The following is a 23914-nucleotide window of genomic DNA, read 5'->3' as shown; positions in this document are numbered from 1 at the left end:
GGGTTCTGTTTCAAATACCATAGAATAGTGTTTTTCAACTTAGCAATTTTAAGATCAATTCCCAGAATTCCCCAAGTAGCATTCTACATTCCATCCCATTTGGCAATTTTAAGATTCTACACTGTTTTGTTTGCAAACTGGCTTCACATAATGCAGACTTGCCCAGGAGAATACATGGCTGCATCCAATACAGGATCAGGAACTAGATTGCACCTGATGAGAAATTGGCATGGCTCCATCTCTTATTTCTTGAATAGAACTCAAAAAAATCTATTTCCCAGGTTGATATAATTATTTATAAGATATAATGAAAACTAGAAACTTTTTAGGTTGCAAACGTAGTTCTGCTTTGGTTGCATTCATGACCCTAGATTAAAGATCACCAGCAAGTCATCAAAAGCACACGAGATGACTATTGCAACAACTTAGAATACTGGTTGCCATTACCATTAAAATATTCCCAAGCTCCATGGAGATTGGCTTAGATTGTTCTATTGAGTGATTTGTCTCAGCTTGTACTCCTGGACTGAGTCCAATCATAAAAAGTGTGGGCCAGGTTTTATAATAGCAATCGTATCCATGTAGCTAACTTTAGCATGTGCCCACAGTTTATTATGCTGCCCTCTGATAATTTTTAAATGACACATTGTCACAAAGTTGCTTTTGTCACAGCTCCATCCCACAGCTCCCCAGAGGTGACTAAAAGGCATCTCTAGCTACTCCAGTTTTAAAATATCCTCTTCTCCTGATCCAATTTTTTTTGCTGAGGTTATTATCTACATGTTCACTTATGATGGCTGTAAGTGCAAAACAGCTGGCCTGTCAGCTGGGAGAAGGCTATCCAGAAGAGCAAGAGGCTCTTTGCTGCTTGGAAAGGTGAAGTCAGGATAATCCATCATACACTTTCCTTCCATTGTTCCACATTGAATTTGTAAGGACAGCACCATGCATCATTTCAGCAGAAGACAAAGTGTGTGTGTGTGTGTGTGCCAGAAAAGATAAATGTAATACAGGTAGTCTTGCCTTATAACTACAACTGAGCCCAACATTTCTGTGGCTAAGTGAGACAGTTGGTAAGTGAACTTTGCCCCATTTTACATCCTTTCTTGCTACAGTTGTTAAGTGAGTCACTGCCATTGTTAAGTTAGTAATATGGTTGTTAAGTGAATCTGGCTTCCCCACTGACTTTACTTGTCAGAATGTCTCAAAAGTTGATCACATGACCCTGGGACACTGCTGCTGTCATAAATATGAGTCATTTGTCAAGCGTCTGAATTTTGATCATGTGACTATGAGGATGCTGCAACAGTCATATGAAAAATGGTCATATGTCACTTTTTTCAGTGCTGTTGTAACTTTGAGTGGTCACTGAATGAACTGTTGTAAATCGAAGACTACCTATACATGCATTCTTAATATTTTTAAACTTTAACATTAAAAATATTTTAATTGGGGAGGATACATAGTGATATTGTTGATACCCTGGTATCCTGAACATCCATCCATCCTCTATTACCTATCAAATTACATCTATCTGATTACAAATGTTAATTTCATCTGACTACTGGCTTTTAGCCCAAGGCCATATTTAGACATTTGGAGTGAGACTTATATTCCAATTCCCACCCTCAAATGTTCTACTTTATACAGCCGAAATACGCGCCTCTTAAAAGGCAGTTCTGCTATTCAAAATCTGCCCTTAGCTGACTGCTTCCTCCCCTTGAGATTCACTTCATTTCCCTCCGGACTTCCCCAAACTATTAAACTATAAACAATCCTTGAAGCGCAAAAACAGATGGAAAGCAAGATTTGCTTTTCTACTGCTCAGAAAAAAAGCCCCAGAGTAAAAAATCCAAAGGTGCTGAACATGATTCACAGTGACCCACAATGTTTAATGAATGGGGGGGGGGGAATAGCAAGGAAAGATGCCAACTGCTGTAGCAACCATGAAAAGTCCCAGCTGAGAGCAGCCCATAGGAGCCTTTGGTGCAGACAATTGTTTCTGCTGGCAATTTTCCTCCCAGAGGCTTTGGAGATGAAGGGCCCCATTCTACAGATTCTTAAGGCACAAACAACTCAAAAAAACCCCTGCAAAATCTCCAGCGTGGAGGATTTGAAATGAAACTATTTGACCTTGAACCAAACTCTGAGAGATTCCTGTTGAAATGATGGAAGAGCTGTTTGGAAGAGAGGCCAGACCAACCCCCACAAGCTCATGTCATTTGTCACGGCTAAGACAGGGATTTGGAGTGAGATGGCAAAGATCAACGCTGAAACAAACTTAGTTTCAGAAGATTTGGGGGAGAGGTGGATTTTGTTTTCACAAAGAAGACTTGAAATGCAGTTGTTTAGAGCTTGGGCTATTATTTTTTTGGGGGGGGAATGATGGACTGGACTACTCTCCTTGACTTATAGAAGTTGTTAAAGTTGTTTTACAAATGTTTTTTAATTCAGTCTTAGATTTTATAATGCATACTGGTCTATGACCACAGTAACCTGAATTGAATTGAACAATTGCTATTACCTGGAACAGAGAGAGAAAGGAATAACATGAGATTTAAAGGGTTGGTAGGTTAGTGTCATGCCTAGTTAGACCATCCAAGACTTTTCTCAGTACAAATTTTGTTTCTGCTATGAACTCACTAAGGAATTTGAGACCATCATTCAACTTAGTCTCCCCTTCCGCTATTTGCAATATGGTGATAGTGTCACTGGCAATACTCAGAAGCATCACTGGAAGGAGTACAAGAAACAATAGACATTGAACACAGCATCATGTATGATTATAGCACCCGAACCTGGCATACTTGGGCAAATACCAGGGCCCCAGGAGATGACTATACCACCATTGACACCTCAGCAGACCACTTTCATTTTTATTGACCGGTTGCTGACACACACACTGAATAGTTACTACTTTTTATTTTTTCCATAATGCATGGTCCTCAATCTAAGATGACCTAAGGGGCCTTAGGTTTATAGCTATGTTCATGGTTACTGAAGCAAGTAGCAGGGCTAGGAGGAAGCTTTCTTACCTGGTGATTACTCCCCTCCTACTTCTTATATAAACAGAGTAAAGAGGACTTGTATGTCTCATGGAAACTGCCCCTCCCAGTTTCTCAGGCAAAGCATCAATAGACATTGTGAACATATTCCATCTTTGTCTTCTTAATGTCTTCTTAAACTCCAATTCAGACTCTCCTTTATTTAAAACAATTCACATTTTCAGTTGTTTAAATTACAAAAGAAGAGGATTTTTATGTAGGTCTTTAAAAACAAAATGTTTATTATCTCATCATGTTTTGTGAATCATAGTCCATTTCCTGAGTTCCATAGCCCAAATGTCTCTTGTTTTGGGTTACAAGAAGTGGATGGTTGAGATTGTATGGAGATAATCACACAGAAGACAGAAGAAAAACATGATAAGAAGACCATGTTTGTAAGTGTGGGAAAGACTTTGGACTACACGGCTTTTTGTGCATATTTATAGAGGCATGGGTTATTACATAAGTTTATATATCCTGAAAGCCACTTGAAAGCAAAATGCTTAGTGCCACTATGTTTAGCATCTGATGTGACTCAGGAAGAAGAGGAAATATTTCATTTGGCCATCTGACCAAGTGAGCATGAACTTCTGCTTTCACTTTGGCAGCAGAAACTTTGTGTGTATCAAGGTAAAGGTAAATATATGGATTAAAGTATCACCTACTTCACTGGCATCAGTTTAATAGTTCGTTATCAGAATGACAAGTCCTCATTTGTAATCAAAATCCAATCAAACACAAACCTTGGTAAATAAGCACATGAAGGCCCATTACTTTGAAAGCAAGGGCACTGGGGAAAGAAATTTAATTTCTGGAGTCTCCTGAGTAGTTGGCACACTCCTGCTGGATCACAACTAATATCATAGGAATGTCATTACATATACAAGCAATTTTCTCTATGCATGATAGGATTCTTGTTACGGAATTCCAGTGACCCTGGAATGAAGAAACATCTGAGATATGAAAAAGAAACCATAAATATGTTTCAAAACATATCTGTGTGGCCAAAACAAGTCTTGCTCTGTTTAAGCTGCCTTCTAAAGCTCCTTCTTCTCTGAAGTGGCTTCTGGATGGGTAGCTAGTTGTTTCCAAAATGCAGTTGTTGCTTCAGAAGTCCAGAAAATCATATTAGCACAGTATCATATATCACAGTAACAGGAGCATGAAGTACATCATGGAAGAATTAGTAAATTGTACACGAATCAGCCTGTTATCAACACCTGGGAAAATCGTGGAAAAGATAATCAAGCAATGGATTTGCATATACCTAGAAACAAGCAAAGCTATTACTAGAAGTCAACATACGTTTCTCAAAAACAGATTGTGCCAGACAAAGCTTATTGCATTTTTTGATAAAGTGACTAAATTAGTGGGCCAGTGAAATACTGTAGATATAGTTTATTTAGACTTCAGTAAGATATTTGACAAAGTAGATCATAGCCTACTTTTTGGTAAGATGGAAAAATATGTTATAGACAGCATCACTATCAGATGGATTCATAACTGGCTGACAAACTGCTCTCAATATTTAGCCCTTAATGGAACAACATCTACATGGAGGGAAGCATATCACAAAGTTCTGTCTTAGGCCCAGTACTCTTCAATATCTTCATAAACAATTTAAATGAAGGGATAGAAGGGGAATTCATCAAATTTGCAGACAACCTCAAGCTGGGGGGAATAGGCAAAATTTTAGAAAATAAGTTCGAGATACAGAAGGATCTTGACAGACTTGAACACTGGGCCTTATTCAACAAAATGCAATTCAGTGGTGAGAAAAGCAAGGTTTTACACTTAGGCAAGAAAAACCAAGTGCACAGATATAGAATAGGTGGTACCTGGCTCAGGAGCAGTAAATGTGAGAGGGATCTAGGAGTCCTAGTGGATAATCACTTAAGTATGTGCCACCAGCATGCTGCAACTGCCAAAAAAGCCAATGCAGTCCTGGGCGGCCTCAACAGAGGGATTGTTTCAACATCACATGAAGTTTAGTACCATTTTATACTGCTTTGGTAAGACCATCTGAGTCCAGTTTTAGTCACCATGATACAAAAAATATGTTGAGATTCTAGAAAAACAGCAACAAAGATGATTAGGGGACTGGAGGCTAAAGAATATGAAGAACAAGAAGGATTAGGAATGAGATGATAGCCATTTCCCAATATTTGAGAGGCTGTCACCGAGAGGTCAACCTATTCTCCAAGGGGAAGACAAGAAGTAATGGATGGAAACTTATCTAACAGAGATCCAACCTAAAGTTAAGATGGAATTTCTTGTCAATGAGAATAATTAATCAGTGGAACAGCTTGTCTCTGGATGTTGTGGGTGTTTCAATTCTAGAGGTTTTAAAGAGATTGGATAGCCATTTGTCTGAAATGGTATAGGGTCTCCTGCTTGAGCAAGGGGTTGGACTAAATTAGAAGACCTACAAGGTCCCTTCCCATTCTGTTATTCTGAAATTCTGAAATCCTGAAATGCTGGAAAGGGCAATGTATTAAGTCTGCAGGTTTATTTATAAACTGCATATATTTTAATTACCGTATCTTCTCCCCATTGGATTTTGTAGGAAAAAAGAATGCAACTAACTCCTGGTTAAGGAGAGATTTGAGTGCCTGAGCTGTGGGTGAGTTGTTTCATTTTCTAAGTTATTTAACAATTCAGGTTTATCAGAGAATTTAATCTTCTAATCAGTTTCATAATACCAAGAGTAAAGTCTTAGTTCAAAGTTCCCTGTTGATATAAGTTGCTTATATCTCACATGCAGAGGAAACCAATATGAAGCCCATTATCCAGATAGATGTAATGGGATTTCTGTAGTATCCAGTCAAGGATGGACATTGTTCATCCAAAGAGATTGATATAAATTTTTGTAAAATGGAATCTACTTCATTAGAAGCATAAAAGCTTAAAAGTCACAGCTTTCCCCATGTGGAATGGAAATTCATCAACATCATTATCCAAAACGGTAAACTCAGTCTAGTCCATGGAAGTGTAGGCCAGGATAAATTTGCTAGTCATAAGATCCTTTGTTATTGCTGCTATCTCTCTGGAGCTTTACATCCCGTTCTCATCCACAATGGGGAAAAAATGTAATAAAGCACATCAAACACACAATATCTTGTCCACCTCCCAAGTATAACATTCAACCACAGTTACATTACATGATCTGCTATTTGTTGAGTGTAACGAATATATACAATCTGAGAATCCAAATGTACACAATCTGAAAATCTCCTCTGGCTTGATATGAACAGGCTCTTTCTTATATTTATTTATTTTTATCCCCCCTTCCCTGTGTAGCCTGTGACACAATAACCAGATATAAATATTTAAAGAAAGTGACATTATTTGATAAGTTCCAGAATCCCAGCAACACTCCACTTGGCTGCACATACATACCAGCTTTGCCAAAGAATAGCAAAATGTTTACAGATGATTCTTTTCTCTGGTCTGGACTGTTTTCCCAAGGTTTCTGCCTAGAGGCATTTCTTTTCTTTCTGTGATGAGGGTCAGAATCAGAAATAGTTGTTTTTTTCAAATTAAATTGGAATTGAGGGCAGATGCAGATTTAGAGCAGATTCAATCACTAGTTTGTTCTGCTATATGCACAACAGTAGAAATTTGAAATGTGTCCCTTAGTACATCTAGTTTTTCGATCTGGCAAGCCTCTGTATTTTAGCTGACTTGTATTCCCCAGAGGGATGTGCTGTTCCTTTAAGAGAAATAGTAGAATAAAATTCAAGAGGTGTGCTTTAGTTGAGCTCTACTGTTTCTGATCAAGTTTTCAGATCTGACTGAGACCTGGCAGTCTCAACTTGTCATTTTCTGAAATCCAGTCCTAGTTTTCGATGGAACTGATTTTAATAAATTCCTTTTGTCTGAGTAATGGTTGTTGCATCCCTGTGTGTGGAAATTTATCTCAAATTCACATATAAAACTAGGTTTGCAAAGGCCAATGGCTATTATTTTACCTTTCTAATTCATGTGTATTTAAGAAGAAGCCCCACTGAAACACCCGTTGATGCAATGTCATATGTAATGCTGTCTGATGAGTGAGAATATTTGTGGAAAGTCTTTGCATGAGAAGTTCTCTTCTAAGAAATGAAGTGGTGGTTTCAGCTTATTATCAGCTTAGGCTTCCTAAGTCATGATTCCCTCCAGCAACAGAAGCATCTTTCTTTCTTTCTTTCTTTCTTTCTTTCTTTCTTTCTTTCTTTCTTTCTTTCTTTCTTTCTTTCTTTCTTTCTTTCTTTCTTTCTTCTCAGCTTTTGTCAGCTTCCACTCTTCTATACCCACATAATCAGTTCTGATGCTTATGTGTTTTTAACTCCTTTTTCATGCTTTAGAGAAGTTTTTAATTTAAGGATGGGAGAGAGGGGAAAGACCATTTATTCCCTGAAGCATTTGTTTAGAATTCCCATTCTTTCTGCTTGGATTAAGCCAATGTGGTAGAGATATTTTATGATGATCAACACCAACCAATCAGATTTCTACACAGCTGTCAAAAGAGGAGACTGACTTTTTGATAGTTATAAAATACAGTGAAACATAGTCTTCATACACTAAAGCAGTGGCATATAAAGAAAACTTATATAAAATGTTTTACAGATGGTATATGACACCAGTGAGATTAGCAAAAATGTTTAAAAATACTTCAAACAACTGTTAGAAATGCAAACAAAGACTAAGTACTTATTATCATATCTGGTGGACATGCCCCAAAGCAAAAAGATTTTGGGTTAAAATACATTTATGGTTGGAGAAAATGACTAAAAAACAAATAGACTTTAAGCCAGAATTATTTTTATTAGGAATAATAGGAGCAAATTATGAGAAAGATTGCATATATTTAATACTACACGTACTAACCGCAGCAAGAATTGTATTTGCCCAACATTGGAAAAATGAAAATTTACCAGCTGAAGAAGTACTAATTAAGAAAATTTTAGAGTGTGCAGAAATGGATAGAATGACTTTAAAGATAAAAGAGAAAGAAGACTCAGTGTACGGTATTTTAGAATATGGGATAATTTCTGTCAATGGCTAGAAAAACAAGTTAGAGAAAAAGGAATGTGATATGTAACTTTGAATATATATTAGCAAGAAGACTATTGACCGATTAATTAACATATTGTTTATGATAATTAACTATTATCTATTATTGTTTGTTAAACACATGAACTCAGACATTATGCTGTTTGCTAAATATTGAGAATGTTATTTGGAAAAACCCCAACCCAACCCTAATCCTAACCCTAACCCAAATCCCAACCCCAACCCCAATGCCACCTTATTCCTAACCCTATAAAAACTAATAAAAATTATACAAAAAAAAGAAGAGAGTGACTTTTTGATAGTTATAAAATACAGTGAAACATAGTCTTCATACATGACTTCTTCAGGAAAATGCTGGTTGCTTCTGAACTCAATCCTAGTTAAATTTTGGGACTGGGTTTAGACATGCTAAGTTGTTTTAGTTTTGGCTTAGTATGTAAATTAAGTTATTTAAACTCAAAACGTAACATTCCAAGTTTGACAATCCAATACAATATTTTGAGTTGACTGTTTTTGACATAATAAAATTTACATCAGTTTAAATGTTCTACTGAAACATCATTTGAAAATGCATCATAGGCTTTAGTTAGTGGGAATAAAGAGAAAGCCTTTTACTCCCTTTTATTTTACTTCAAGTTGGCAGGACTAGATGGGGTAGTACTGTAGTTTTTAATGAATGCTACTAGCAAGTTAGCTTGCATGAAGACTGGAGCAAGGAAAAATATTTTTGAAAATTCCCATTAAAGTTCTGTTTCATCTTCCTTTTCTGCTGTCTTCCTTCAATTCAGGTACAGGGTTATTCTTCCTTTGCCTGGGTTATGTTCATTGAAAGAAATGTTAGGAGAGACTACTAGGCTATCACTCTTTAAAAAACAAAAGAACAAACAGACATAGAGACATCATCTTAATCTCTCATACATTCCATAAACAAAATTCCAATCCATTCATTTATACAAATGGCAGTTTCCTTCAGGAATATTTGAAAATATGTCTCTTCTTAATTTAAATACATTACATGAAGTCAACAATGTAACCCTAATTTTGCAGAAAGTGAGGATGAGCTATCTCTTTTCATCCAAGTATTTAAAGGTTTACCTAGAACAGTGATGGTGAACCTGAGTGCCCAAACTGCAACCCAAAACCCACTTATGCATCGTCGAATGCCGGGTGGGTGTGGCCCATTGGCTGAGTGTGGCCCATTGGCTGGGTGTGGCCAATTGGATAGGCGTGGCCGTGGTGGTAACCGCAGACTGGGTGGGACTAAAAAGTTCAATCAATCAATTCCAACTTTGCAAGATCTTTTTTTTTCCCACGAGAAGTTGAAATTGACTGATTGAACCTTTTTTTTTTTTTTTGCACACGGCGGCAGGGGCCTAAAGCGAAAAGGTTTTATAAAACCCAGCTGAAGGCCTAGGACTGGGGCAACGGTGCGCATGCCCATAGAGAGGGTCTGAGTGCCGCCTCTGGCACCTGTGCCATAGGTTCGCCACCACTGACCTAGAAAATTGGGGTAGTTTGGTCAGTTGCTGAAAACAAAGAATTGTATTTTGAGGTCAAGAATATAATGCTTCTTTTTTTGCTTGAAATGATAAAGGAACAGAAGAACTTTAGTGAACAGATCAAATGAACAGTTTCACCTTGCATCATAGATTACATCACAAGAGCATGCACAGAATGCCTACAGACAAACCTAAGCTTTCCATGCCTATCAAACCAGTATCATACTAGCTCCTTTTGCATTTATGTTGTCTCTTATTTTCTTCTGAAGCTATGTACCCATACACAGTTAAACATGAAACCTCATTTCCCCATAGCAATCCTAGAAAAAAAAAGCAACAAAAGTGTAGTTTTAGACCAGAATAATTTTAAGATATGTGGACTTCCATAATTCACTATCCAGTATGGCCATTGCTAAATATTCTAGGTCACAGGGGTGGCGAACCTATGGCACGCATGCCAGAGATGACACTCAGAGTCCTCTCTGTGGGCACACGGGCCATTGCTCCAGCCCCTCCTCCCCCCGTGGCCCTCTCCTCACCAGCAGCCCCCCTAGAGGAGAGTCGCCCCCAGGTGCGGCCCGCACAGAGCAGTGCAGCAAAGAACATGGCAGCCAGGCAGCAGGTACAAGACTCTGCCCTCACGCCCAGTCACGCGCAGATGATGCTGCGGGGCGCGGGCAGAGGGCGTGGCCATGAAACTGCAGGGCCGCCTGGGCGATCTCCTGCGGTGGGCCGTGGAGGCGGTGGTGGCCCTGCAGGCAGGTGGGGGTGGTGCAGAGGGGGGGCGGGTCAGGGGGTGAGGCGGTTTGGGGGCACTCGGTCTCTAAAAGGTTCGCCATCACTGTTCTAGGAGGTAAAGCCCACATTTCTCAAAATAAATGAAATGGGAAAACACTGTTCTAGACAGCCAGACAAGGACATAATGATTGCAGGAGTAATCAGAATGACTTTCTTCATGTGCCATAGGTTCTTTAAATATTTTGCTGGAAAACGCCACCCTTAGATCCCCACCCAGCCTAAGCTAATAGCAACTGAGACATAACTTGTTTTTACTGCTGCATTGGTCCAGGAATGAAATTCCAAAGATCACACCCCAGTTTCAAAAGGCAAGTCTTCAGATCACCTATCAAACAGTCTAACCCGTTCCACTCTAGGTGGTTATGTTTTGTCTCAGACTGAAACCAGAATTCACACTAATCCGTGTGTAGTTTCGTTATTTGAATCAGCAGCATCTACAGGGGCAGGTAAGGGAGTCAGAATGATGAGACCCGTGTTGCACAATTTCAACCGAAGCCTTTGCAGACACATGAAAAAGGGATGAGTGGGTCTTGACTTTCAAAGTCAGCATGCTTTGGCAGATACTTGTGACTTCAGCCACTTGAACACAACCATTTTGAGCTTGAAAGTCAGAATTATTTTGCACATTCTTATTACCAAAGTGTAGAAAAAAACTTCAGAGCATTTTTGTTGACTATAGTTATAACATACACACCCTTTTCAGACACTGATAAGGAAATAAGACTCACATTCCACTCCTGAGGGAAGGGCTGAACACATGGCAGCCCAGACAATTATATTGACTCAAAAATGATTAACATTAGCACCATGGTATGAAGTTGTCCCTGCTGAGCCATGGTTGAAAGGAAAGCACGTCAATGGCTGACACAACCATGCCCCTGGCCCACCTGGTGTTGTCGACTCTTTACCTCTAAGATTCCTTCCTTGGGCTGGTCCTTCTCCCTCAGGGACAGTTTTGTGGACACTCAATCAATCAAGCCTTTATTGCAGGCATTGACTAGTCCCATGGAAGAGTAAATTAAGCACACAGACCATCAGCAAGAAAAACATGTGGGCAAACTCCAGGCCTAAATAAGTCATCCCTAATCAGACTCTTGAAGAGTCAGTGCAAAGAAATACTGGTGTAAGATTCATATATGGCTGGAAAAGATAACTAAAATACATATAGAATTTAGGCCAGAATTGTTTCTGCTAGGAATACTAGGATCTAATTATGGGAAAGAGAACGAGTATTTAATATTACATATATTGACAGCTGCGAGAATAGCATTTGCCCAATACTGGAAAAATGAAGATATACCACCCGATGAGATTATAACTAGGAAAATCTTAGAATGTGCAGAAATGGATAGATTAACGTTAGAGATTAAAGAGAAAGAAGACTCGGTCTATTATAAAACATGGGAAAACTTTTATCAATGGTTAGCAAAATGAGATAATGAAATTGAAATTTATTAAGATGATCGATTTTTTTCTTTTGATTAATTGATATGCTTTATAATTTCTGTTATTTTTGTTGACTACAGTTATTGATCATTATATTAGCCCTGTTGAATATTTGTATCCGGATGCTAAAGCGTGAAATGTTATTGGGGGCAACCCCATTGTTATACCCACTCCCACCCTAAACCCTCCCTTGAACCCCACTACTCATAATGACCCTTGCTTTTCCCTACCCTGAAAAAACTTAATAAAATATTATATACTGTTAAAAAAAAAAGTCAGTTGGGTGGCTTGTATCTGCCTTTAAAAGCAGGGTGTGGTTGTGTAAAAATAGATCAGGTCTACCTGGTCTCTTAATCAAAATTGGAGAAACAATACCTGGATAAAATGAGTAATGTCACAGAAATGAATCAAGATCTCCAGTTCCCCCAAGCAACAAGGGCAGATCACATCTCCCATGAGGATATTGCAAAATTTACCCTCCAAGCTGATTGATGGTGAAATATGAAAGTGAGTCAAAATAAATACTGGCTCCTGCTCCATTGTTTCCATCTATGTAAGGGCAAAATAATGTTTTGAAAAAAATGCCATGCCATTACACAGTGCTGTCATTTTTTTAAGTCTCCAAAATTTCTCTACAATCATGTGATTGTGACTTTTTGTGTTTTGAGCAATCGCCCTTGTGGCTTATCAGTAGGACAACAGGAGCCTTGGCATCATTAGCGCTGATCTCACTGTGAATCCCCAGCTACACCAAGCAAGTTGTTGCAATCACAGACTTGTAGTTTCTCTTTTGAAGAGGCCTAAAGGTCAGAGAACATCATCCGTGTGGGATGCCACCTGAATGTGTGCATCTGCTATTTACTGAAAACCTATTTGGTAGGAATATTTTTAAGGGCCAATGTGCCTGCTTTCATCAGGAAATGTGAAGAGAAATATTTTTCTCTCTCCCTCATGCAAAAGAAGTGATTGTTGACCATTAATGATCCAATGCATTTAACACAGGATGGCAACTTGCAACCCAGGAGCTTTGTTATAGAAAGCCAAGATTTTAGCTTTCTTAAGCCTTGTCCATTTTTTCCCCCTCAGTTTATAGTTAATGGACAAAAGTTTGCCCCTTTACTTGAAGATCCCCCAAATAGATCTGCCCCAAAATTGCTGACCCTGAAGAGACTTCAGGGTCAGCTCCCTACAGACTTTAGGAATAACAGAATGATAGAGTTAGAAGGGACCTTGGAGATCTTCTAGTCCAACCCCCTGCTCAGGCAGGAAGCCCTATACCAGTGATGGCGAACCTTTTAGAGACCGATTGCCCAAAAACCGGCCCGGCCCTGCTCCGCCCGCCCGTTTCCGCCCTGCTCCGCCCTCACCCCACCCACCCTCAGGGCCATCCACGGCATGCCGCAGATGATGCTGAGGGGTGTGGGTGGAGGGCGTGGCCACCATGGCACTGCAGGGCTGCCTGGGCAGATTGCCCAGGCAGCCCTGCAGCGCCATGGTGGCCACGCCCTCCACCCACACCCCGCAGCATCATCTGCTACCCAGCTGCCATGTGCTGGGCTGTGCAGCTCCGCACGGACCACACCCGGGGGTGACTCTTCTCCGGAGGGGCTGCTGGTGAGGAGGGGGCTACGGGAGGAGGCGGAGCTGGGGCAACAGCGTGCGTGCCCACAGAGAGGGCTCCAAGTACTGCCTCTGGCACTAGTGCCATAGGTTTGTCACCACTGCCCTATACCATTTCAGACAAATGGTTGTCCAATCTCTTTTCAAAGTCAAATAAATTACAGTGCAGCCCCATCTCCACAAGAAAGCTGTGCTTTACCAAATTGGTATGAGTGCATGCAAGTCTCTCTTGTCATTCCTAACTGACATAGAGACTTTACTGTCAAGGCATGGAACGCTGTGGCTGCAGATCTCATATGTTCACAAGCTATATTCAGGGGAAGATCCATGGAGGTTTTGCAGAAGAATTGAAATGCCCAACCATGGCCTAGCATTTCCCCCTCTTTTGCAAGATAAAGATCGGTCTGACTCTTCAAATTCAGAAACTCAAAACTTGACCCACAGGAATTAGCTGAAGATAGTGTGTCTGAGGAGGCACTGTGGTGCCTGAGTCAGGTGATCCAGAGCTTGAACAAGAAAAGGTCTAAAGTCTGGGTCGTATATTATGAAGAGTTGAGCAAAGGAAGTTGACATTCTGCTGGAAAGACAGAAGTATGACCTAGTCCAGGGGTAGTCAACCTTGGCTCTTTTATGACTCGTGGACTTCAACTCCCAGAATTCCTGAGCCAGCTAAGCTGGCTCAGGAATTCTGGGAGTTGAAGTCCACGAGTCATAAAAGAGCCAAGGTTGACTACCCCTGATCTAGTCAATCATTCAACTGATAGTCAGGGCTATATAAAAATAATGGCTTTTCTAAGTGGCTCTGTTAATTTACAACCTGTGACTCTGCTTATGTGCTGTTGTTGGATTATATGGATCTTTGAATTAGAAATGAACAATTGTTGGATCTTACTGAACTTCCTGGGATTTATCTCTTTAGCATGTTTTAAAGCAAGCCCTGATAACCATTTTCTATAAAGCTATTACTGTACAGTAGCTAAAAGGTTTAAAGATGAAATCTAAATTTAAAGGCAATATACTTTTAGATTCCCACAGGCTGAAAGCAAAGAATTGGAGGACAAGGAAGGGAAATAAAATCTACTTGTTCATTGGGGAGTTTTAAAGGCTGTGTCTGAAAACCTGCTGCTAGCCCAGATAAACCCTGCCACTGTTTTGGCTGCTGCCTGAAGGATCAGGAGTCTGCATCAGTTATGCGAAACACCGATAGCTCAAATCCACAAACCACCAGTCTGACACAACAGAAGGGCCCAATCAGAACCTGAATCCCCGACAAGCTATCAGCTGCGGCGCCTGGTGGAGTTGGGAGTGGGAGGTACCGTCATGCGGTGGTTCTCCTCCTTCCTCACCGACCGTACGCAGTCTGTATTGGCAGGGGGACAGAGGTCGACCCCAAGGCCCCTAACTTGTGGGGTGCCACAAGGGTCGGTCCTCGCTCCCCTATTGTTCAATATTTATGTGAAGCCGCTGGGTGAGATCATCCGTGGCTTTGGGGTGGATTTCCATCAGTACGCTGATGATACTCAGCTGTACATTTCCACCCCAGGCCACCCCAATGATGCCCTTGACGTGATGGCCCGGTGCCTGGAGGCCGTACGGGTCTGGATGGGGAGAAACAGATTCAGGCTCAACCCTTCCAAGACCGAGTGGCTGTGGCTGCCGGCGCCTCGGCATAGTCAGCTGACTCCGTCGCTGACTATAGGGGGCGAAACTTTGGCTCCCTCGGAGAGGGTGCGCAATCTGGGTGTCCTCCTGGATCCACGGCTGACACTAGAAGACCAGTTGACGGCCGTGGCCAGGGGGGCTTTTTACCGGGTACGCCTGGTTTACCAGTTGCGGCCTTTTCTGGACCGGGACGCCTTGCGCACAGTCACCCATGCTCTTGTCACCTCCCGCCTGGACTACTGCAATGCTCTCTACATGGGGCTCCCCTTGAGGAGCACTCGGAGGCTCCAGTTAGTCCAGAATGCAGCCGCGCGGGCGGTGTTGGGAGCGACTCGTCGCTCCCATGTAACGCCGCTGCTGCGCGAGCTGCACTGGCTGCCGGTAGCTTTCCGGGTGTGCTTCAAGGTGTTGATTATCATCTTCAAAGCGCTCCATGGCATCGGACCTGGTTATCTCCGAGACCGCCTGCTGCCTCAGATTACCTCCCACCGGCCGATACGCTCCCACAGAGAGGGTCTCCTCAGGGTGCCGTCAGCCAGACAGTGCCGGCTGGCGACCCCCAGGGGGAGGGCCTTCTCTGTTGGAGCTCCCACCCTATGGAACGAACTACCCCCAGAGATCCGGGTGATTCCGGATCTCCCCTCCTTCCGCCGCGCCCTCAAGACATGGCTATTTAAGCTGGCAGGACTGGCCTAAGGGCTACTTTTTTAACTTGGTTTTATAATAATTTTTAAAAAATAGGATAATAATGGCCTCATAATAATATTTTATTTTAATTAACATTTTAACTCTAGTATTTTTGTAGTTATGTACTTGTTTTTAAAAGGCTGTAAGCCGCCCTGAGTCCGCAGGGAGAAGGGCGGGGTAGAAATATAAATAATAAATAAATAAATAAAAACAGGATCCTTTGTCCTGCTGAGTGTTACATGGTATAGATTAGCCTTCTTCCTGGTGCCTTTCAAATAAGTTGAACTGAAACAACCCTCATCTTCCTCTTACGTGTGTGTGTGTGTGTGTGTGTGTGTGTGTGTGTGTGTGTGTGTGTGTGTGTGTGTGTGATGGGAGCTATAGTCCAAGCAATATGGCTGGCACACCAGACACAAAAAGAGATCTTGCCTCTGTGGAAAAATACTCTTTCTCTAGAATTTTACATCAATCCATCAGCTAGTTAATACGTTTCTTTTCATTCTGCTCTGTTCAACCGGATCCCTGTCAAGATACCTTAATCAGCAGATACCTTTCAGTCATTCTAGTCAGCACCATGGTGGAAACTATAGGATCACCTCTGAGTGGCATCAGATCATGAAGAGGAAGACATTTTGTATTCCCACAGATTTATAAGTGTCACTTAAGAAAGATCAAATTCTATAATTCATTTGCAGTGCTTGGCATTGATCCATTTGTGGGCTCCCAAACTCAGATTAAAATGTAGGTGTATATTTACAGAATTAAATCTTACTATTATCCTTTAGGGATTTAGATTCCCAATCCTTGAGTGTTTTGGAATTGATCATTTTCTGTTCCAGTAGTTTGTTTTTGAAAGCCATACAAAACTGGAAAATTTATGTTTCACCCATTTTCTGATGACACCATAAATATTTACAAAGGAAATGTATCTAACCAATTGGCTGTGAAATGCTTTTCACACTGTAGCTGATGTGCCAGATAAAGGAGCCAAAGTTAAAAAAACCATAAATAAATCACATCTATAAATGCACAGGAAGGTGAAGGAGGAGTCAAGAGGTCATTCTTAATCATTACAATTTCAGGTAGTTCTTGTTTAGTAGCCACAATTGGGACCAGCAGCTATGTTATTAAGTGCTAAGTGGGAAATCACATAATCATACTGTGCTTTCAATTTTATTTCAGCCTTTACTTTCCTCTATTCCCTCATTCTTTGAAATGCCCACCTCACTGCTGATATAAATAGCAAGATGGGAATTGTTTATATTTACATTTATTGGAGAGCAAGGGTTACAAGAGAGAAAGCAAGCACACATTGGGACCCAAGCAAAAAGCCCAGTGTATTTCCCATTGTGTGCCTGCTTATTCTCTTGCAATCCCTTCCTCTCCAATCTCTCTGCTCTGTGAGAGAAGAATAAAAATATGAGTTAAGCACAAGAGAGCTTGCCTATAGAGATTGCATGGGGTTTTTTTCCTCCTTGTTTAAGCATCTCTCCTGTGCTCCTCTCCTTGCAAGGAAGAGAGAGGAAGATATTACAAAACAATAATCAGGCACACAATGGGGAATACCCCATTCAGGGAGAGTCAGTTTACTATGAATTCTCACAAGTCGCCTTAGGGTGTACTCTTGACATACAGACCCAACATGAAAGATATGGAATGGTTGTTTGGATCACAGCAGGAGAAATATTTTTGCTCCAAATGCTGTCACCTATATTCTGTAAACCATGACTTTTCAAAGGAAACCATATAATCAGTTCAGGTCAGGATATTCTTCAAACAAATCATCCTTCAGTGCTGGCAGAGGTGGGGGTGATGCTGGGCTCATTTATTTTATTAGATACCAAAGTTTTGAGAGGGACTCCTCCACTTTTGAGTCTACTTGTCCAAAACCATCCAGCAAGCTTCTTGACTAACTGAAATAGATCCAAACATAAGACATTCCAATCTTAGTTCTGGCTTTCTAGTGAGATGAGTTTGACAAAACTGTTTTAAGAAAACTGGAGAAGATTCAGTTCCACTATTATTTATGGCACATTCACATCACATTTTGATAAAAAAAACCCAACAACAAAAGAGATAAAAATATAAAATATAAATTATTATGAGCATATATCTAGATTACAGATATAATGTTTTGCTTTATTTGTCATAACTAAGAAATAAGCAAAGTCTCCATTATGGGCTCTATTCTTGCACTCTGTTACTATATGTTGGATAGTTTGTATTTTGGTCCTGCAGTCACAATTTGGTCATGCATTTTTGCCCCATTTACGGGGCAAAGCACATTCACCATTACGAAGCACATTACGAAGGCATCAGCACATCCACCATGGCCAGTGTGAATTCGGTTCAGTGTTGTTCAGTTCCACTGACAGAACAGTGTAGAACTTGAACTGCCCCAACATAGATGGATGAATTTGTTTGGATTGTATGAATAAATAGACAAATCATGTATCTCTCATTCTACCATCTATCTCCATGCTCTGTGATCAACGCATGCCAATCTATCTAAAACTGAAGATGTATAAAATAATGGTACGTCCAGTAGCTTTATATAGCGCTGAGTGCTGATCAACCATCAAATGCATTCAGGGCATACACGCCACAGAGATGCGCATTCTTCATTGGTTGATAGGTGTTTCTCCTCTTGACATGTCAGCAATGACACAGTATGGCAGCAAATGGGCATTGCGCCAGTACCTGAGAAAATGCAGGGGAAATGCCTACAGCGGTATGGCCATACCCTACTAGTAGCACCCCATACTGTTGCCCTCATTGCCTTCCATTTTAACACAGATGGCTAGTTCCCACATGGAAGGCCAAAGCAAAGCTGTCAACCCCCCCCAAAAAAAAAGCAGACATGGAAATTGCTTGGTTGGACACTGAAGCTACATCTGATCATGCAAGATGGCATTCGTTGATCCAAAAAGCAGACCCTGCACCTGTGGGAATAATGTTGTTGCTGCTGCTGCTGCTGATGATGATGATGACGTTGACGTTGATGATTCTATCATCTATGTACAATATGTTTGAATTGTACCAAATTAGGTGATTGGTTTTTCTGGTCCATTATTGTCTCTTCTGAAGGGTGGCTGCTTAGACCTCTAGAAAGGAGCTCTGTCCAGCTCTGTTAGTCAAAATCCTTTTAAATAGGCCTGCCAGGATTTAATCTGGTAATGGTTACAAGGGACTCATATGTACCTTTCCATCTTTCCAAGCCAATAATGGATTTTTGGAAGGAGCAACAATTAGCACTGATGATTTTTTTGAAGTAAGAACATTGGTAACCTAGAACTGTGCTGCTTGCTCTTTCCCTGGGTCCTGTACAATGAAATTTTTTTGCAGAAAGAGAGGTTTGCAGCCTAGCATAGGATTCTGAGGGAGGGAGGAAAACTTAGTTAAACAATGAGAAAGAGAAAGGATCATATGACTCAGTCTTTCAGCTCTTACTTCCTCAAATTGAAAAGAGGAATGAAACACAGAATTGGAGGTATCTTGGAATAATCTTTAAAATCCTCTTCTTTTAACAAATATGCATCTTTCTCAGTGTCAGCCTTAATTTTTTCCCATACAAATGAAAACCAAATTCTTTAGTAACCTAAGATTTGAGCAACTTTAGAGCCTTCTCAATAGGAGCAAAACTAAACAGATCAATGGCAACAGCTAAAACAAACTAAGAATCCTGAAAGTTTTTTTTAAAGATGTAGACTTTGAAATGATTTAATGATTTAAAAAAAAAGATTTAGACTTTAAAATGATTAGGGGGCTGGAAGCTAAAATATATGAAGAATAGTTGCAGGAATTGGGTTTGTCTAGTCTAGTGCAAAGAAGTACTAAATGGTAGCATGATAGCAGTATTCCAATATTTGAGGGGCTGACACAAAGAAGAGGGGGGTCAATCTATTTTCCAAAGCACCTGAAGGCATGACAAGAAACAATGGATGGAAACTAATCAAGGAGAGAAGCAACCTAGAAATAAGGAGAAATTTCCTAACATTGAGTACAATCAACCAATGGAACGGCTTGCCTTCAGAAACTATGAATGCTCTATCACTGGAGTCTTTTAAGAAGAGACTGGACAGCCACTTGTCTGGTACAGGGTCTCCTGCTTAAGCAAGGGGTTGGACTAGAACACCTCCAAGGTCCCTTCCAACTCTGTTATTCTGTTATTATTCCAAAAGTTTCTTCTTTAGCTGCATATTGTACTAGAAGCACCAGAAAATGTCTGTTTCAAGCTTATAATTCAGAGATGAGAAATTCCATTTAGTGTTCCTCCAGATGTTGCTGAACAAAATATTGTAGTGTTTAGTCCTAACTTGGACTCTGTCGGTTCAAGCTGTAGGCGGAAAAAAAAAGTAGTTTTCCAGTCTCCATGCATGAAGCATTTGCTGCAGATCTAGTCCAGCAGAGCTTAGGTGCTTGTTTTGTTTAGTTTAATGTTAACAATTAATTAAAAATTGTATTCCTCCTTGCAGGTACAGTCCATTCCATTCAGAAACTTCCAGGCGAGCTTCCTCTGAGTTGAAGAAATTCAACTCCTACAGATGTTCAAAGAGTGAGTTAAGGCCAGAGAGCAGTCCTTTGCCTTACTGCTATCATTACTCAGAGAATTCATTCAGCCATGAGTAATTAAGTTATAGCATCTTTCCAAAGCAATAATTCAGACAGAGTAGGAAGCATTGGAGATTTCCAGACGAGACTGTTCTTGGGCAATCATCTGGTCTCAGTTGCAGAATGTTATCAAACTAGTGATGGTCAAGAAAAACCAAAGTGGTTGTCTACATAATTCCCAAGAGGCATGCTTTATTCAAGGCAGACATTATCTTTAGAGTCCAGGAAATCACCAAATTCTTCCTGATAGTAGCTGGAAAGAAGATCATGAATTATGAGGGAATGATCCAAGAAAGTATCTGATGGACAATGCCAGTTAATAATGAAGCCAGTTTTTTTTATTGGTACAAAGGAAGGAGAATGACATGAAAAAAGGAGTTAGGATTGGGATAAACCTTCAAATACTATCTTAAAAGGGTGGCTTTAAGCTTAGTAGATCTCCTTGAGCTACTGATTCCAGTCTTAGAGGTCTCTGCTAGAGGCTTTGCAGTTTCAGATTCCCACTCCAGGTGTTGCCCCGATCTTTGGTTATTTCCAGTTGCAAATGTGTTAAACAGTGGTTAGAAACCACAACTAGATGAAATTTGTTTCTTCATACATCCCATCCTTCCTACATGGTTAGTTCCAGACTGTTAAGTCCAAGTTTTATTGAAGCAAATTTTCTTCAGTTATAAATGACTTTGCAAATTTTTAAATGAGTGTTGTTTATATATATAATGCATGTGCATTAATATGATACCTACTACAGTATTTGTTAAATGTTAAACTTGTTAAAGTTTGTATTAAAATAACTTTTAATTCAAGCTTGATTGTGTTAGGATTTTTTTTTAGTGGCAGAGTTTGAAGATGTTCTTAAAGAATGTTTAAACTGTTTAGTTAAAACTGATGAGATGGATATATGATCCACAACATCTTATAGGTTCATAAACTTGATCTTTTTAAAGTGTCATAAACCTTTAAAATTTTAAAAGAATAAATGCTAAAATAAATGGTATTATACAAGCCCCATGTTTTAAATTTTGGAGTTTCTGCTGAGAATTCAATATATGATAGGAGGCTTTCCTGAAATGTTGTTACACCAGAATGTCAAAACCACAACTTAAAAACAAGTTTTAAAAGGAAGAAGAATGATACTAAGATAATCAACACCTGGCTGCAACATTTTTTACAAGAGTTCTGTTATTTCCCCAAATAATAGTTGAAGGGCCTTTCCCACTGCTGAGATAAAGTGTCATTTCCCATATCTTTTGGCCACACTTTTTAGAAAACAATGACATCCATTATCCCCGTTGCTAATCCCTGTCCCTCCTTTACCATACCTGCTCTGAGTCATTGCTGATTGGGGAATGTTCCAGTCATTATGGAGAAGGTGACCAGTATCTCTTCAGGCTTTGTTGCCAACTCTCTTAAATGGGAGCTAACACCATCAGCCTCTGGGAGCAACAGCTTCTAGTCAAAATGCTGAGGAAAGAAGGGAATGTCATGGTTCTGACAGATGAAACTCTTCAAAAGAACTTTGAGGCATTGTTTACCTTAAAGAATTTTTTATCTGAGAAACAAAGCATCGGCACTACATATCTGAAACAAAAAACTAAATTCCCCTCCCCTGGATACAAAGTAACAAAGTACAATTCCCTCCTCCAATAAACGGTCATAAATCACATTCCCCAATTAGCTTGAAGCACGGGCTTTCTCCCCAGCCCTCAAGCCCACCAAAACACTATCAGCTCTGGGTCCAATGTCCTTGGGTTCCCATGGCTAAGTTATTATTGTTATGACTAGCTGGACTCTCATCCCTATTCCCCCTCCCAGCATCAACTAATTCTAAAAGCATAGAGAAAATGGCTGTATTTTCATCTGTTGTCAGAGCAAGAACATCTGATGTTAGGAGCGTTGACATAGAGCAGTGGTTCTCAACCTGTGGGTCGGGACCCCATTTGGGGTCGATCAACCATTTCACGGGGGTCGCCAAGCAAGGCTGTCCGCCATTTTTTTTGTCCGCCATTTTTCCCCCTTTTCCGGCGGGTCCCTTGGGCTGGGCCAGCTGGTGGTCGGCCTGCTCCATCTCTGCCGCCAGCTACGCCTCGGCCGGCGCAGGGGGCGGAACCACGCATGCGCGGCGCTCCCGGGCAGGGAAAGTCCTCGACTTACGACCGGTTGGGTAGTCCTCGACTTATGACCGGTTTAGTCCTCGACTTACGACCGGTTTAGTCCTCGACTTACGACCAGTTTAGTCCTCGACTTACGACCGGTTGGGGTCGCGGCATTAAAAAGGTTGAGAACCACTGACATAGAGAGAGAGAGAGAGAGAGAGAGAGAGAGAGAGAGTGAGTCAAAGACAAGGCAAAAATCTACTAAAGAAAGAAGGTATAATCAAGAGTTGTATCTTTACATCTATATGTAAATATGGATAAAATCTATAAAAATAAAATAAAATTCCCAAATGGGTGATGGGTTTTGACCTCAGAACTAAGACCAGAGATTGTAGAAACTGCAGCCCTAAAAAATATTGCTAACAACAGTTTTGGGAGTTGATGGAACACCAGGAGAACTGTTTGAAATCATGCAAGATAATACATAGAAAGTACTCCTTGAGGGATGTGAGCAGAAATAAAAAATATAAGGGTAAGCAGGGTGGCCAAGAGACTGGAAAGGATTTTTTTATTTAAAAAACAATAAAAAGGAGCAGCACAAAAATTGCCTTTCCTGAAACTGCATTTATTTTATAAACTATTGAAATAGTTCAAGGTCTTGCAGTGTTCAGCACAACATGGAGTGAGAACTACCAGATGGATTTTGAAACAGCAGGGACCCATATCATGTTGCTAGCTTCTGACATAAAATGAAAAAGGCAAAGGAGTTTTTTTTTAAAAAGAACCCATTTTCCTTTATTGGTTATGCAATAAACTCATGCAGAGTTCAACCCTCTCCCCTTCTTATTCAAAAGCTACGTGAGACCATTGAGTAAGATAATCTGTTGAAATGTCAGTGATTCCCAGTTTTATATCTTGACTCCTGGCTGAAGATGTGATCTATATTTTGCCAATTCTGGAGGCTCTAAGGGGCTGGTTGAGGAGGAACAGGCTTAGAATCAAATCTAGCACAACTGAATCACAATTGAAATGAATTATCATCTTTAGTTCTCAATGAGGGGGCAAAGTTCCCAGGTGGAACTGGCAAGTAATTTATTGGATCTCCTGGATTCTTGGTACTGTGATGTGACAGGAGGATTCTTGTACAATCTAACTTATCCACCAGTCCACTTTCTGGATCAGAAAGCCCTTCTCACAATCACTTAGACTGTAGTCACTTCCTACTTGGACTATTTCAGTGAACTCTACATGGGGCTACCCATGAGAATTACTCAGATGGTACAACTTATCTCTAATCCTAATTATCAGTACACACACAGAGACACACAGACACACAGAAACAATTCACCCTGGTAAAGTCATTGCTCTGCAAATTGTACTGGTTGCCAGTGAACTTCCA

General features: G+C 40.5%; 1 protein-coding gene across 1 annotated transcript in view; it reads left to right on the top strand.

Annotated features, from left to right (window-relative positions):
- The window catches only part of LOC107285689, a 54862-nt gene extending 42884 nt beyond the window's left edge, over positions 1-11978 (top strand). The window contains exon 4 of the mRNA XM_015813915.1: positions 11923-11978. Within this exon, the coding sequence (XP_015669401.1) occupies positions 11923-11978 (56 nt within the window). The remainder of the gene's footprint in view (positions 1-11922) is intronic.
- Positions 11979-23914: the final 11936 nt, after the last annotated feature.

The sequence above is a fragment of the Protobothrops mucrosquamatus genome, unplaced genomic scaffold (assembly GCF_001527695.2).
Source record: "Protobothrops mucrosquamatus isolate PMUCROS unplaced genomic scaffold, P.Mucros_1.0 scaffold202, whole genome shotgun sequence".
Lineage (NCBI taxonomy): Eukaryota > Metazoa > Chordata > Lepidosauria > Squamata > Viperidae > Protobothrops > Protobothrops mucrosquamatus.
This window is presented reverse-complemented; position numbering and strand designations above follow the sequence as displayed.